This window comes from Pleurodeles waltl, chromosome 5, assembly GCF_031143425.1.
Source record: "Pleurodeles waltl isolate 20211129_DDA chromosome 5, aPleWal1.hap1.20221129, whole genome shotgun sequence".
NCBI lineage: Eukaryota > Metazoa > Chordata > Amphibia > Caudata > Salamandridae > Pleurodeles > Pleurodeles waltl.
In genome coordinates, this window is record NC_090444.1 from 628399448 (window position 1) to 628413843 (window position 14396).

Genomic DNA, 14396 nt, shown 5'->3' on the forward strand with positions numbered 1-14396 from the left:
AATTATAACTTAACACGCAATGAAGCAAAGTACAATTAAAATTAGAGGACACGATATAGGATCTCAGTATTACATGCAATTAAATTGTCTTTAATAGCAATAATTAAATCTCAAGAGCATGTTATGCTCCTTGAAAATAGTTTCTTGGTTGTGTAAAACGTGCAGATATGCATCAAACAAAACATAAAAATGAGAAGTACATCATTACCATTAGCACACCAAAGGACCACCAGTCAGCGCTCTGCATGTGACCTCGTCGGTTGACAACTTCTGGGGCCATGTATTCTATGGTTCCGCAGAATGAGTAGGCCCGTTTGTCATGGTCAACGGCCTCCTTGCTCAGTCCAAAGTCTAAACAGTCAGAAAGGAAGATGTTAAGTTTTACGTGATGTCTGAGACTGAGTGTAAGTAACACTGTGGCAGTTCTCGGAGTTTAAAGCTAAGGGTCCATCTCCAAGGTCCTCGACTTGACAATAAAGATTGGGTAACTGTTGGATGATATTGATCTCACAGCAACACAGATGATTTGTATCACACTCTTCTCGCAAAATTCCTTCCTCGCATGCTTCCTTACCTCAGTCCTTTATGGGCCGATGTGCATCCGTCTATTGCAGATCTACCTGGCTGCCCCACCTAAAAGGACCTTTAGTTTTACCCCTTCATCTCTCTCCCTCTCTCCTGTAGGGCCTTTTTCTCTATGATAGGAAGCGTGTATAAAGACTGGTCAACCAAGAGTAAACTCTGTGGGCAGTTATTTCACAAGTGTTGAACTCAAGTCCAATGTAGCTCTAGATGGTCTTCCTGCTGCTGAACACTTACTTGCGCCCCCATCCGCCAGCCTCACAGAGCCTAGACTGCACTGGCCGCTGACCTGGAGGGGGGTATTAAGCTGCGGGGGGGATGTATTTAGCAATAACTTACAATTTAAAAGGACATGGTGCAGAGTTTCTCGTGGGTCCAGCTTTCAGGCAGAAATAAAAATGTTAAGAGAAACCGTTTGATTAATGTTCCTGCTAGAGAGATATGGAGTTTAGTATAGTGGTAGTTTTGACTCGCCATAAACAAGGGCAGAGGGTTAATATGACTGATGCAAAGAACTGATCCGTAGTTCATCTGCTTAGCTGAGTGAATTAGTAAAGCCAGCCTTTATCAGCGCTTTAAACAAATGAAATGTACGTGAGAGAGAGGTTATGGAGGGATGAGGAGCAGTTTTGCCAGGTGGCAGTGTGGGAATCCGAGGAGGAAGTCATGGGGGTGCTAAAAAATATTGTCCTGCCAACAGCACTTAAGCCGGCCATGCTTCCGTGAATTTACTGCAGTTCTGTTTTTTGATTACAACTTGATACAGTAGTAATGCAATTTTGTGCAATGTTAATGTGCCTCTTGCACAGCACTGCCTGTAACCTGCAAGCCATAGATTCTAATCTTAGTGAGATAGCTCAGTACAGTCATGCAGCCATTCTAGAGACCTGCGTGTAACCTGCAAGTGACAAGTTCAGATGCTTAGATATAGTTCAGTGGGTAATATGCTTGCTGTAATTATCTGCATCCTTTCTGTGTGATATAAGTGAATTGTTTACAAAATTTCAGGAAAATTATGAACAAATATGTGAAATATGAGAAATTTGTTTTTTTCATTATTTCAAGTGAAATTTGAAACTGAGGGGATATTTTGTGTAAAACATAACACGAGATACAAGCAGGGCATTGGTACGAGCAGAACACGTCTCTCAAGCAAAAAGCGTTTTGTGCAAACCAGTCTCCTGTACACAAAAGGTATGCCATTTTGTAAAATACAAAATTTTGTTGACATAATTACAATTTTGCCCAAACTTCGTTTGAATCAAATGCCGAAAAACACAGTTTTTCACAAGCAAGTTCACTTATGCAACCGACCTGCTTCCTGCGTGTAGGCAAGTATTTTCTTGACATTTTAATATGGTAAAGAGGATTTACGCTGCAGACTGGAGCTAGGAGAGTGTTTGTTCATTAAACGAGTGTATTGAATAGTAACCTACAATAGGCTCTCGAAAATGTGTTTACTGATTATCATGATTCTCCAGAAATTGTAAAGGTCTTTGAACAATTGCTCACCTGTAATCTTTATATGACCTTCTTCGTCTAAAAGAATGCTGAAAAACAATGAAGCAGGTATAAGTAATTGAATAACTAGACAACAAAAACAGAGGAATGTGTCTTAGCTTTTTTGAAGAAGCAGTACACTTAAAGGTATTTTCAATACCCCCTCCCTCACGCTAACACCGAATACAAAGGGTTGTACATTTCAGATAGGCAAAACTTTTGTACTGTATTTCTTGAGCGTAATGGTAATCACCACAGGAGGGAAGTGTAGACAGTAGTGGTTTTCGGTGGCTTGATAACTAGACCATCTGCCATTCGGTTAATTTTATGTCTTTGCGACAGAACTAACGGATGCCAAAAAATGCTCCGGGTGACCTGTCTCTTTTTTCCCTGTGGGCGCAAGCATCACTGAATAGGTGATAGAAAGCTGTTTATATGACTCTAGTGGATCTGTCCTGCTGAGTAGCACAAGTTAGGGGATAGGAAGTAAAGCTGATATTTAAAGAGGAGATACGACTGTCACCCATGCTAGGTGTGCCATGCCCACTTAGGCTTAGGTTCCATGAGGCACTAAAAGGACAGGAAATAGTGGTTCTGGCACGCGCCTCCAGGGAAGGTGTCAAAGAGTTCCTCACGCAGTCTTGGATATGCTGGGCCCTTGCGCCCCAAGTAGGAGGTCAAAACACTGGTGTGGAAAGTAAATGGAAATAGAAGCAGGCATTGTACCCCAGAAAGGAAAATAAGAACAGAACCATAAAAGTTCACAGTGGGTGTGCAGGATAATGAAGCTGGGAGGAGAAACTAGGTACTAGCTCTATATACCTTTTATCCACTTGTAAGGGGCACTATTTACACAAACGTTTTGCTGAATTTCCTACAGAAGGATTCACAAAGGCTAACATAACATTACAAGTGCCCCCAAAGCACTGGCAAAGTCAATGACGAATGTATGAGGTTCTTCAGGATGTACAATATGGGCAGTGTAATTTCTGAATCAAACTATTTCTGGGGGCATGTACACCTTACTAAATGAAATATATTGGTGAAGAGTGCTTACTTGGGGATCTAGAAACACATATGCTCTGTTCCTAGAAGAGTAAAATCAGCCTTTCCTGAGTTGGTTCCAGGTTTGAATTAATAATTTCTGTCAAATAAGTCAAGTAAAGCACCTGAAGTTCCAAGTTCAGCAAAGCACACATCTTATTTGTCACTGTCTTTCTTTTGATAACCAGAAGAAGACCATATACCATGTAAAGTTAATGGCATTAGTTAAGATATATTTGGGGCTTTATTCTGAGTCCCACGGGATTCCGAATTTGGGCACAAATTGGGGTCTGCATCTAAGTTGAGATTTTGAGTTTTTGGTAATTAGCGCACATCTGCAATTTTCCATACACATATTTCATCACAAAATACCAGGCAAAATTTTTCTCAGGAAAAATGGTTGGAAAGAGGGAAAACATGCAGTCATCGCTATAAGCAACCTCCAATATTACAAGTTGTGCCTCATTGCGACCTGCAAAACTTGCAATTGGTGGGAAACACTTCACCCAGTGCATACTGCATTCTGTGGTATTGCTATTTATCAGGTGTGGTATTACCTCCCAAAAGACCGGAGTCACTCAGAATAAGGATCTGAGTATTTTTTTACTTATATTTGTTTACGACTGATGCCTGGCTCTTCCCCAACTCTGTGTTACATTTCTCTTCATATAACCATTCTGCTGCCCCCTGATGTTCGCACTATAAAAAATACTTAAAGTCAATTAAAAATAAATATTATAACTGCCTCTCGACCGAGCGGCAAGTGTTATTTCAGACCTGAAAAAGGCCTTCAATATCCTATGGTGAGACTACCTGTTTGGGTACTGACCTCCTATGTTTTTGGGCACTGAACCATAAAGCGCCTCTACACTACTCCACTGGGCAGAATTCGACTGGGTCAACTTATCTCTGCCTCCTCCCCAATTCACTAGGGAACTCCACGGGAGTGCCCTCTCTCCACTCCCCGCTTCTTGCCAATGCCATGGAACCAATGGTGGTGCAGGTGAGGGAGGAGGGAAAGGCACAGGGGATCCCACTACAGAATACAACCCACACCATATTTTTCTACACTGATAATGTTTCACTATATCTACGAGATCTGCAAAACAACCACTCCAGTACAGGTAGACTTCTCACTAAATATGAGCCACAATCTGGCCTTCACGTCAACTGGTGAAAGTGTTGTCTCTTCGACTAGCCCTTTCCTTCCCACAGGCGGACTTAGACTTTTGAGGTGGTTCCTTCCTTTAGAAAAATACCTCCTTCTCTATCTGGGCATCTATAACTACAACCCTACAGGCCTTACTCAAAGGCAACCTTGCCAAAGCACTCTGGGTCCTTAAAGTTCAAGTACTTTTCTGGAAGTCTTTGCAACTGTCCGTCACGGGTTGTGTTGCCTTTGCAATTATGTTAATGCTTCTGCTCCTCCTATATTATTTTGCCACTGTTCTTCCCACTTAAGACATTCCAGGGGTTGGACTCTATACAGGGAAAATGCATTTGCTTTAACTGGCATCCCAAAGAGCCAACAGTTAAGCTTAAAATTCCAGTCAACTGTGGCAGGTTGGGGGCCCCTAATTTCCACCACTATTATATGGCTACAAACTACAGTGGCAATTCTGCTGGCTCTCGGGATGGGAGCTTGAAGAACTGACCACCCAGGGTACGACTTGGAGTCATCAAGATTTTTATTAGTTGGTGTTTCTATAACGCCTCCCCTCCAAGAGGCACCCCGGCTTCTGAATGTAGCACTACACTGTTTAACAAAATGCCTGCACATCACTAAACACAGTCCCATACTCCCTTCGTACTATCTCTGTAGGGCTTTTCCCCATTACAGAGCCGACTCACGATTACACCTGTGCCACTGAAGTGCTGACATCACATCACTAGACAAGCTATTGCTTAATGGGAAACTCTTAACTTTCTCCTCACTTACAGAACAGTTTGGATTATTTGAAAGTCAGTTCCTAATACAAGGCTTACTACAGCATACTCTCTAAATGGGAGATCATTGGAAGCGAAATAGAGACTCACACACTTGTAGAATCCATATACACCCTGGGGAATGGCAGCAGAATTATTAGATGGACTTAAGTCATCCAGACTCACACCAAAATCTCGCGTCAACCACTCTGTGACACCTTGGAAGCTCAGCTCATAAGGACATTAGATGAAAAGGAATAAATCAAAGCCTCTCAATATCCACAAACGGTGTCAAGCAATGCTCCCTTTCAATTAATACAGTTTTTCAACCACTACAGGGCTTACTTCTTCCCGTCAAATGTCAATCACTTATTCCCTACAGCCAACACAGCTCGTGCCGCTGTGGGTCCCAATCGAAGGACATCTGCCATATGCTATGGAGCTGTCTCGAAATGACACCCTTCTGGTATTCTTTCACGTGCTTCTTTTACAAAATGAGACTCCTCTAATTTAAAGTGTGAATTTTCATATTTTTTATCTGTCATTACTGCAGCTCTCGTATGTAAAAATAGTATGAATAAGGTCAAGACTACACACAAAACAAAATATAAATTAACAGTGAGATCAAAATTGAGCTTTTGTTTTGTTTTTGTAATCAGAATTACAATATTAAAAACAACACTTCTATTAGCCATTCAAATATTATTTGAGATATAAAATAATTAATTTTGTACAAATTAATTAGGACTGTAAGAATAGAAAGAGAAATTAAATACAATATTGTGTTCCAGTGTGTCCTGACTTCACATTAGCACGTATGCAAGCTGTGACCAACGGGACAGTTACAATAATTTTATAAAGTAATTCATTGCTCGGGCGGTAATATCTAGAAGGGAAAAATAAAATAAATGGGTCCTTTAAAAGGAGTTTAGATATTAATATTGCAGTGTACTCCTACATCAGTTACTTAATAGAACGTGGGAAATTTTTAAAGGAATATTGAAAAAATTGTTCTGTTAATCTTAAAGAAACTATATTCTTTTGTTTCTTTCCTTTCATCTTACTGCTAAATCGCCGTATTTACTTGTTTGTTGTTTGTATGGACAACATGTATGGCAAATACATTTACAAAAAAGGATTCGGTGCAAAAATGGCAACGTGGTTAAATGAACAATGCATAATATAACTTGTTGCAGGGTTAAAAAGTTTTCACAGATGTGGTGGCGGCCATTTTGCAGCTGTGTGCGTGATGGCACAGTGCACATACAATCTTTCAGTGTGTTTTGACTCATTAACATACTTCTCTGGCTTGAGATCTCTGTAGATGATTCCGAGGCTGTGCAGGTGATCCAATGCCAAGGCCAGCTCGGCTAAGTAGAACTTGACATCCTCCTCTGTAAACATCACCTAGCAAGACAGAAAGAAAGTCTGAGTTCAGTTCGCTGCGAGAATAAAGCCCCTTTGACGCTTGCATCATAAAGCTTGCGACCGAGGTCAATAGGAGACGCACAGCAGACATGTTATTTAATGAACGTTAACCAGAGACGAACTAACATGGTTTTGTGTGCAACACAGGTCAAAGAGCTGCCCTAAGCTTTATAGAGATATTTTTGGTACTCCGTACACATTTCATTTTAATAGTTTATAATAATAACATTAGTATGTGATGTAGGTTTAGGTGGAATACTTTCTCTTATTTCTTCCCGTTTCTTTATTTTCCGTTTATTTATTTGCCTGTGTTTTTACTTTTGCAATAAAACCTTTATATTTCAAATAAACACATTAAAATGTGACTTATTACATTTCTAAAACTGTACCACTGACTTACTGAAAAATATTTAGATGAGTGGATGTAAGGATACCTAACAAGCAGGGGGGAAATGTTGCGCTAAAGACATACCTTACACATTCCAGAAACAAAAAGTTCAGTTAAAAGGGGACAACAATTTTGCATCAGTGACTTTTCCAGGAGTACACCAGGAAATGTTAATGATAGGCCAGTTTTCTAGTCCTAATCTTGGAAAGTCTGTGAATCAGAAGTGGGAAATCTGCATCCAAGAGGAAACCTCACTATAGGATCAGAGTTACGACTTTTGTTTTAAAAAAAACTCTAACTTGTTGGGCCTGTTCACAAAGATATTTGGCAGTATGTAAAGTAGTACTCCTGTACTACTTTTTTTTTACATACTGTAACATGTCTTTGTGAAGTGGCCCCAAAACCTCTAAAATGGGACTAACCAGGGAATATTCATACAACATTAGTACAAATAGAAAGGAGTGTGCTCTCTTTATGCTTTAATTAAGAAGAAGTTGGAGGTTTCAGGGCCAATTCACAAACGCAAATAAAAAAATGAATAGCAATACTTCTCTGCTTTGTGTATTCATTAATGCTTCTGTGAATTGCCCCCAATGACTCAGTTCTTTTGCTGTTTACCATGATTATTCCATGCCACTGTGCACTGTATGTATTACACTCACATACACCAAACATGTCCAGCAGTCACCAGTCGAGGCCTTGTTTTCGTTGCTCTCGTTTGGTGCACAGTATGCAGTCTTTAACGGGGCACTTTATCACTCTAATGAATTGAGCACAGTCTGCAGGGTGTGGCTGTAAATTTTGCTTAGTACGTATGTCTATTACACACAATGTAAATCCATGTAGTCTGTACTGTATAATACAACAAACATGCATGGAGCCATCGGCTTGCATATAGATCACGTTTAGTATATGTGTAGGTTTACCTCGGTTTACCTCAGTACTGTGTGTACTGCTGAGATGTTTGAAACAAAGCCAACATCGCTCAGGTGTGAATTATCATTTCTGCAGGTATGCTGTGAAAAAAGCGTACAGATTTGCTATTTAGGTACTTACCAGTACAACCTACAGCTTTAGGATGCAGACCAAGGGCCTTATCAAGACTACAGTGGATGTCCTGTTGCACTGTTCACAGTGCAGATAGAGTGTATGAACTCTAAATAGGGTGAACAGAGCATTCGCTATTTTTGGCGGACATCCCACATCTGCTAAACTCTAAATATAGCCCTAAGTTTACTGTTTGTCTACTGTATGAAAAATGCACAACTTTCAGTGTAACACACTACGGGCCTGTCTGATTTAGATCTTGGTGAATGGGATGTTCTGTCACAAACATGACAGATATCTTGTCCACCGTATCACGATCTCCATAGAATATAATGGGATCGTAATATGGGGGACGGAATAGCCATCACATGTATGCCAGAGTATCCCCTGCGATCTAAATCAGGGTCTATGTTTGAACTCGGAAACAACAAACACAACCTGCAGCCTTTGGATACAGCCTATGTTCTAGGTCACATGTATGCTAAGCTCCATTGAATAACCTTTCCACATGAATGAGTGTGGCTTAGGCAAGTGAAAAGGAAAGTTAAAGTGGGTTATGGGTGTGGGGTGTGAAAACTCATATGAACACCAGCAAGGGTGGAATGTTTTCTATGTTGATGTATACCCATGGAGGCCACAAAAATCTACGCTTACAAAAGCTAGGTTTGTTTCCAAAGTGGGCAACATAAGGGAGCCCCCACATGTCTAATGGTGTTTTAGCTAATAGGTTTCTTCATCGAGAAAAGCATTTTGCGCGTGTAGAAACACAAGGTTAGTAGAAATATAGAAAGCGCATTGTAATCTAATTCCTGAAAATGGAATGGGCTAGGAAGGTTAAGGTTAAGAGAGAACAACTTACTTCTGGATATACGCGAATGTCGCAGCTATGCAAACGGGTAGAAGTATCACTGCCCGTGTTTGGCACTCTGTAGGAGATTGGGTTTTTGGTTGACAAGGGTGCAGACCCTTCCCAAGCAACAACCACAATCCTTGTCAGGGTGGACAACAAAAATCACTAAATTAACCTTCTGGTACCTTGGCACACAATCAGTCAAGCTTAACCTAGAGGCAATGTGTAAAGTATTTATGCAGCACACAAAGAGGACTGAATTGAAAGCGCAGCACAAGAAAAAACCTGCACCAGAGTAAATGTTAAGAAATAAAATGATACCAGAGCAACAAAAATCTAATCAGTACAACAGGAGACCTGCAATTTCAAAATTCTAAGTAAGTAAAGCACCTAATTTGTTTATCACATTGGTGGTAGTCACTTACTGTTGCTGTAGTGCAAACAGTTGGGTTCACCAGAGCTTTGTGATGGGGGTTACTGTGGGCAGGAGAGTCTTGGCACAAACGGGCCAATTTGCAGTCGCGAGGAGCTCAGAATGTCTGGATTTCTTGCTTTCTTTAACAGGAGTGTAACCAAGGGTCGAGGGACGGGAGATGTACCTCTTAGGGACCAGGACCTTACTCTGCCAGAGGCAAGACTCAGGTAGGTCCAGTTCAAGGTCTAGCGAGGTCCGGTTGCAGCAAGTCAGCTGAGTAGGTGTGTCGCAGTTTGGACTCTTGCTCTGGGCAAGACTGCTGGTTTAAGGATGACAGTATTTTTGTTTGTAGGCGACTATGCCTATCCTACAACAAATTGCAACTGTTGTCCCAGCCTCACCGGCTCACTAGCAGCACCTCACCAGAAACACAATAGTAAAAGGTGATTTGCGGCAGCCTTTACGCATGGACTCGAGAGTAAGACATCTCAGGGAGTGTCATGGCTAAACGGAGATTACCCCTTTCTCATAGATATATCATGTCTCATACAAACATAGGCAATGACAAAGATGCAGGAAAGTTTCAATAGTTTTTATTTAACATAACTGCAATTTGCGATAAGTTGCATGGGCTGCAATGAGTAGGATAATGAATAATGCAAGAAACAGAATTGTGAAGACGAGAGTCATTATTACAAAGACCCCCACCATCTTGCAATGCATAGAAAAGACATACAAGATGAAATATAATGTGAAAGGCCTAACATCCTACCTAAAAGAGAGCTGGGTTTGCTGAACCTAATCTGCCAATGCCATGTCCATGAGAGGAGCCCCCAACCCTTGTTACCTTGGAATGAGGTCCCTATCTCAGACTACGCAGTGACACGAAGACCGGGTCAGCGTCAAGACGACTGCAGCATCGATATCAGCGATGGTGGCGATGCCCTCTGGTCGGAATCCCTCTGATTATCTGTCTAAAGTGCAATGTATTTATACAGATCTACAAGGACCCCTGACGTAGGTGTGTTCCCAAACAATAGATAACAGACATGCTTGCGACGGCAATTAATATAAACAATCCCTCAAAAGTATAGAGAGGGAAAATCCCTAAGTGTGAACACCTACTGTTTGTTTGTCTTTGTTGCTTGATCTTGACGCCTTAGTGTGGTGAAACTGATAATGTAACTCATAACAAGTTGCCTAACTATAAACAAGGCAGCCATCATATAAGAAATAAATAATTAAATGTGCTAAGACAGAGCAAGCTAAGTAGGTTAAAAGTCAGTAGGTGACGGGGGCACGAGTCTGCAAGCCAAAGGCTAAGCTAACTCCTGTTATCCCATTAAAACGAAGTAGGATTCACTACACCCTCCCCATTGCCGTAACAGGTATGATGAAGGTATAGGAACCCAAACGCTAAAATAGCTCTGAACTAAAAGCTAAAAGCATAAAAAATCAGCTAAAAAATCTTTAAAATGTGTTAAAGAGATAATAAAAACAATGTCGCTAAAACACATACAGAGATGTTAATGTCAACCATGACAAGCACAGTGTGCCAAAGCAAGTTAATTGAAGTGCACAATTTTAAAACGGGAATGGCAAGTCAAATCATCAAATTATTTGCGGTACGCATGATCTTGAAGAGTGTCATTGAAGTCACCAACCAAGGACCTAAAAAATGAGTCAACATCAACTGATGTAAAATCGAGAACTGGGCGGACAAACGGATCCACAGAGCAGTAGTGAGCAGTATTTCCTGGTCTACCGTTATCCGTTGCAGTGTCCTCATCCGTGGTAGATCTCAAAATGGAAAGCTCATAGGTGGCCTCACGGAGCAACCTCAGTCTCAAGGGGCATGACTGTGTATGAACCCTCATCGGGGACATCAGCAGTGCGTGGTCCACAGGAGATGTTGGTGCATCAGCAAGACAAACCATAGGCAGATGTTCAAAGAGACACCATATACAGTGGAAGACTGGTTGTACGCACCAGAGAAGGGGCCGAAATGACAATGACCAGTCATGCCCCAATTCCACCAGCAAGGGTGCACCGAAGATCCGAACCATGCGCTCACGGTACAGTAGACTTGGTGGGAGCGGCTCCATTGCTCTGCGTTGCTGGAAAGAAACAACCACTGCGAATCAGAAGAAATAGCAGTAGTAGTCCACCAATCAAAGCCAAAATAATTGGAAAGCCACCAAACACACTTGAAAAGAGCGAGTGGATGGCTGACAGGATGACTCCAAAGACAGTCTGGAAGATGGATATGAAACCAGACCTGACAGCCTTAAAAAAGTGAACAATCCCAGTAGTGCTTGAAGCATTGAATATTCTGGATACCAGGTCTCCAAAGTGCTTGGGGAAGTTGGTATTTAATAGGGATTGTATCTCGGCTGATGATCTCACAATCTGGAGAGCATACGTCTCTTTTGCGTATGTCAAGGCGACCTCTTTTTGAAACAATAGTGCCTTTAGCCTGCTCAGCTTGTCATGGTTCACATTAAAAGTATCTATGTGGGGCCACATGTCAGATACTTTTATCTCTCGTGTGGGGGGAAACAAAATATGTCCACAACACGTAACGACCTTCGAGACCGAGATTGCATAGGCAATTCCTGGTTGCATGCCGCAACAGCTTGGATCATTCAGTATCACATAACTAGAATTGGAAAGTACATGAAATACCAGGCGAATCAAACCGACGGGAGTACCCCTCAACAAACAGGCAAAATTTGCGTCCCCGCATTGCAAAGACCGTGAAGAGACACCTGCTTGCATAGCATGGAATGACGAACAGCAGTCTCACATTCGCTTCCACTAAGAAAGACCTCTGTTTCGCCGTTCAGACATTTGTAGTCAAAGGGCAACTCTCACTCTTCCTTAATATAGCTATCTCCTAGTTGCTCGTACCTTTCCACTGCAAGATGTTTCAGGCAGCTCGAGAAACGAAAGGTCAAAATCAGTAAATTAATTATGCCATGTAAGAGCCAGATAGTTGAAGGACTCTGATTCCGTGAAGGGCAACTTATCTAACTTTTCTACGCGAAGCATGGTGAAACTAGCCTCCCTTTTAGCCATTGTCTGTTGTTCCTTGGAAAAATTAAAAACAGTGAAGAATTCACTCCCGTTAATATACTTCCATGGAATGCGGCCATTTTTCAGTGTCTGTAGAGTCCAACCCAGCTGCATGATGGAACGTACCTGTGTTTGCCCATGATATAACCGGGACAGGTCTGTCTGAGTGATATCAATTGTAGACAACAGCTAATGCTTTTTCTAAATTTTCTTTATCCAATTGCCTTAAACACACAGCAGCCTCAATCTGGGAAAGTTTCCAAATTTCATTATACATAGCATATAAAAACCTCTTTGAGCGTTCTTTCCTAGGACCCATTAGAAAATCCTGCAAGTCTATATCTTCAGACAGAGTATTCAGGTGTTTCTCAACTGCGGCTAACGTGTTGGTCTGTACCCGTTGCTGGCACAGCTTACCCACACTGTATGTCGTAACTATACCTGTATGTTGACCCGATACAAAGCGAGGGTCTGGTGTGTTAATTGAGAAACCCCCCTGAAGAGTTCAAAAACCGCACCTGACACTCATTAGTGTCAGTGGGCCAGATTAATCACCGGCCGGGACTAGAAAGTGGAGAATTATAAGTACCAGCCTTAACCATTGCATCAAGCCTGTCCTCGGTGATATTGAGGAAGTATCGCCAATCTTTAAACCTCCCGGGGGTAGGGATACTGGGCGTGTTCAAATCTTTAATTTTTGCTAACCCCAGACAGGATATCTGCTGAGTTGTGTCATTTAAGAAAATAATTTGTACAGGCATCAGGCATGCACGGAATAAAGCCTCCCTACCCTGTATCTGCCAATCTTGCGTCCCTCTTATACACTTTTCAAATCAATAGTGCTCTTCCAATATTCGTAACCTTCAACTGCGAGCCGGGAAACAAAGGGATCTGAATAAATCAGTTTTGTATCAGTTAGCAAAATTTTCCTAATTTGTGCCTGAGGTATTTTAAAATAATATGACTCTGCTTTTCTTGTGTCATGCCCAGAAAAGTATGTAAATTTATCACAATAGTACTTTGGGCTCTCCACCGGTGGTGTAGAACAGTGTTCCCACTGTGTGTACTTTAATACTGGCCTGTATCTAGTGGCACGGTGTAGGTAGTAATGTCCCCAATTGTTATAGCAGAACATTTCCCCATAATTCATTGTATGTTCATATACATCATCACTTTCAAAAGCGGAATAGTCCATCATTTCAGTTAGCATGGAATCAACTGTTTGGACATCCCAATCATCTGAGACAACATCAGGTGTAATTACATCAGTCATTGAAATTTTGAACACGCATTGTATTTAAATAATTTCAGTAGGCCCGTATATATCGAATTGAACTTTGTCCCACACAATCCCATCAGAAATCGGTATTGCTGTAATATTTACAGGGGACAAGTCTCTTTGGACCTTATGTGAAGAATGATGTGGAGTTAAAATTTCATCAACAGGCTCCACAGAGGAGCGATCAGGAATATAGTGACCATTTATAAGCAAAAAGAAAACAGTCAAAAAACCAATCCATAAAAATAATGCAAAAAATGTCAAACAGAACCATAAATAGTTCCATGGGTATTCCAAATAGTTCTTTTTAAGCCATTGATACAGCTTACTACTTTTTGAAACATTGTCAGTCACAGTAGTGGACGAGTCTGAAGAAAAATCATCAATGTCAATGAAATAGCCAGAGGCAGTTTCTGCATACACGGGAGGCGGTTGATAGAGCGGTCCGTACTAGTGATTTACCGGTACTTTGGACGCTCTTTAGGCCGATGAATCTTTTGACTAAGTGGGACTCTCTGTACTCTATATCGATCAATTTCTTTAAATCAATAATCAATAACGAACATAAGCAATACCTTGATCAACATAACACTTAACAATTAATCCAGAATACATTTCGGCGAACCCTGACCTTTCAGTCAGGAATAACCACACCAGTTTATTCAAAGTTAGTGAACTTTATTTCCCTATATTAACAAAGCTATCACAATATAGATGTGTCTCAACATCAGATGATAAACATAAATGAACATTAATAGCTGTCCGTAGCGGCGAAACAAGTGCAGTCTATGTAGCATTTGAATCACAAGGCATTCGATAATAGCAATGCAAATCACTAATACGATAATCTGTAATGAACTAA

At 41.1% G+C, this 14396-nt stretch overlaps 1 protein-coding gene across 1 annotated transcript in view; it reads right to left on the reverse strand.

The window, feature by feature from the left end:
* The window catches only part of RPS6KA2 (ribosomal protein S6 kinase A2), a 1517835-nt gene that overhangs the window by 821910 nt on the left and 681529 nt on the right, over positions 1-14396 (reverse strand). The window contains exons 6-8 of the mRNA XM_069234488.1: positions 6353-6459; positions 2095-2132; positions 209-351 (exon numbers count right to left, since the gene is read on the reverse strand). Of these exons, the coding sequence (XP_069090589.1) occupies positions 209-351; positions 2095-2132; positions 6353-6459 (288 nt within the window). The remainder of the gene's footprint in view (positions 1-208; positions 352-2094; positions 2133-6352; positions 6460-14396) is intronic.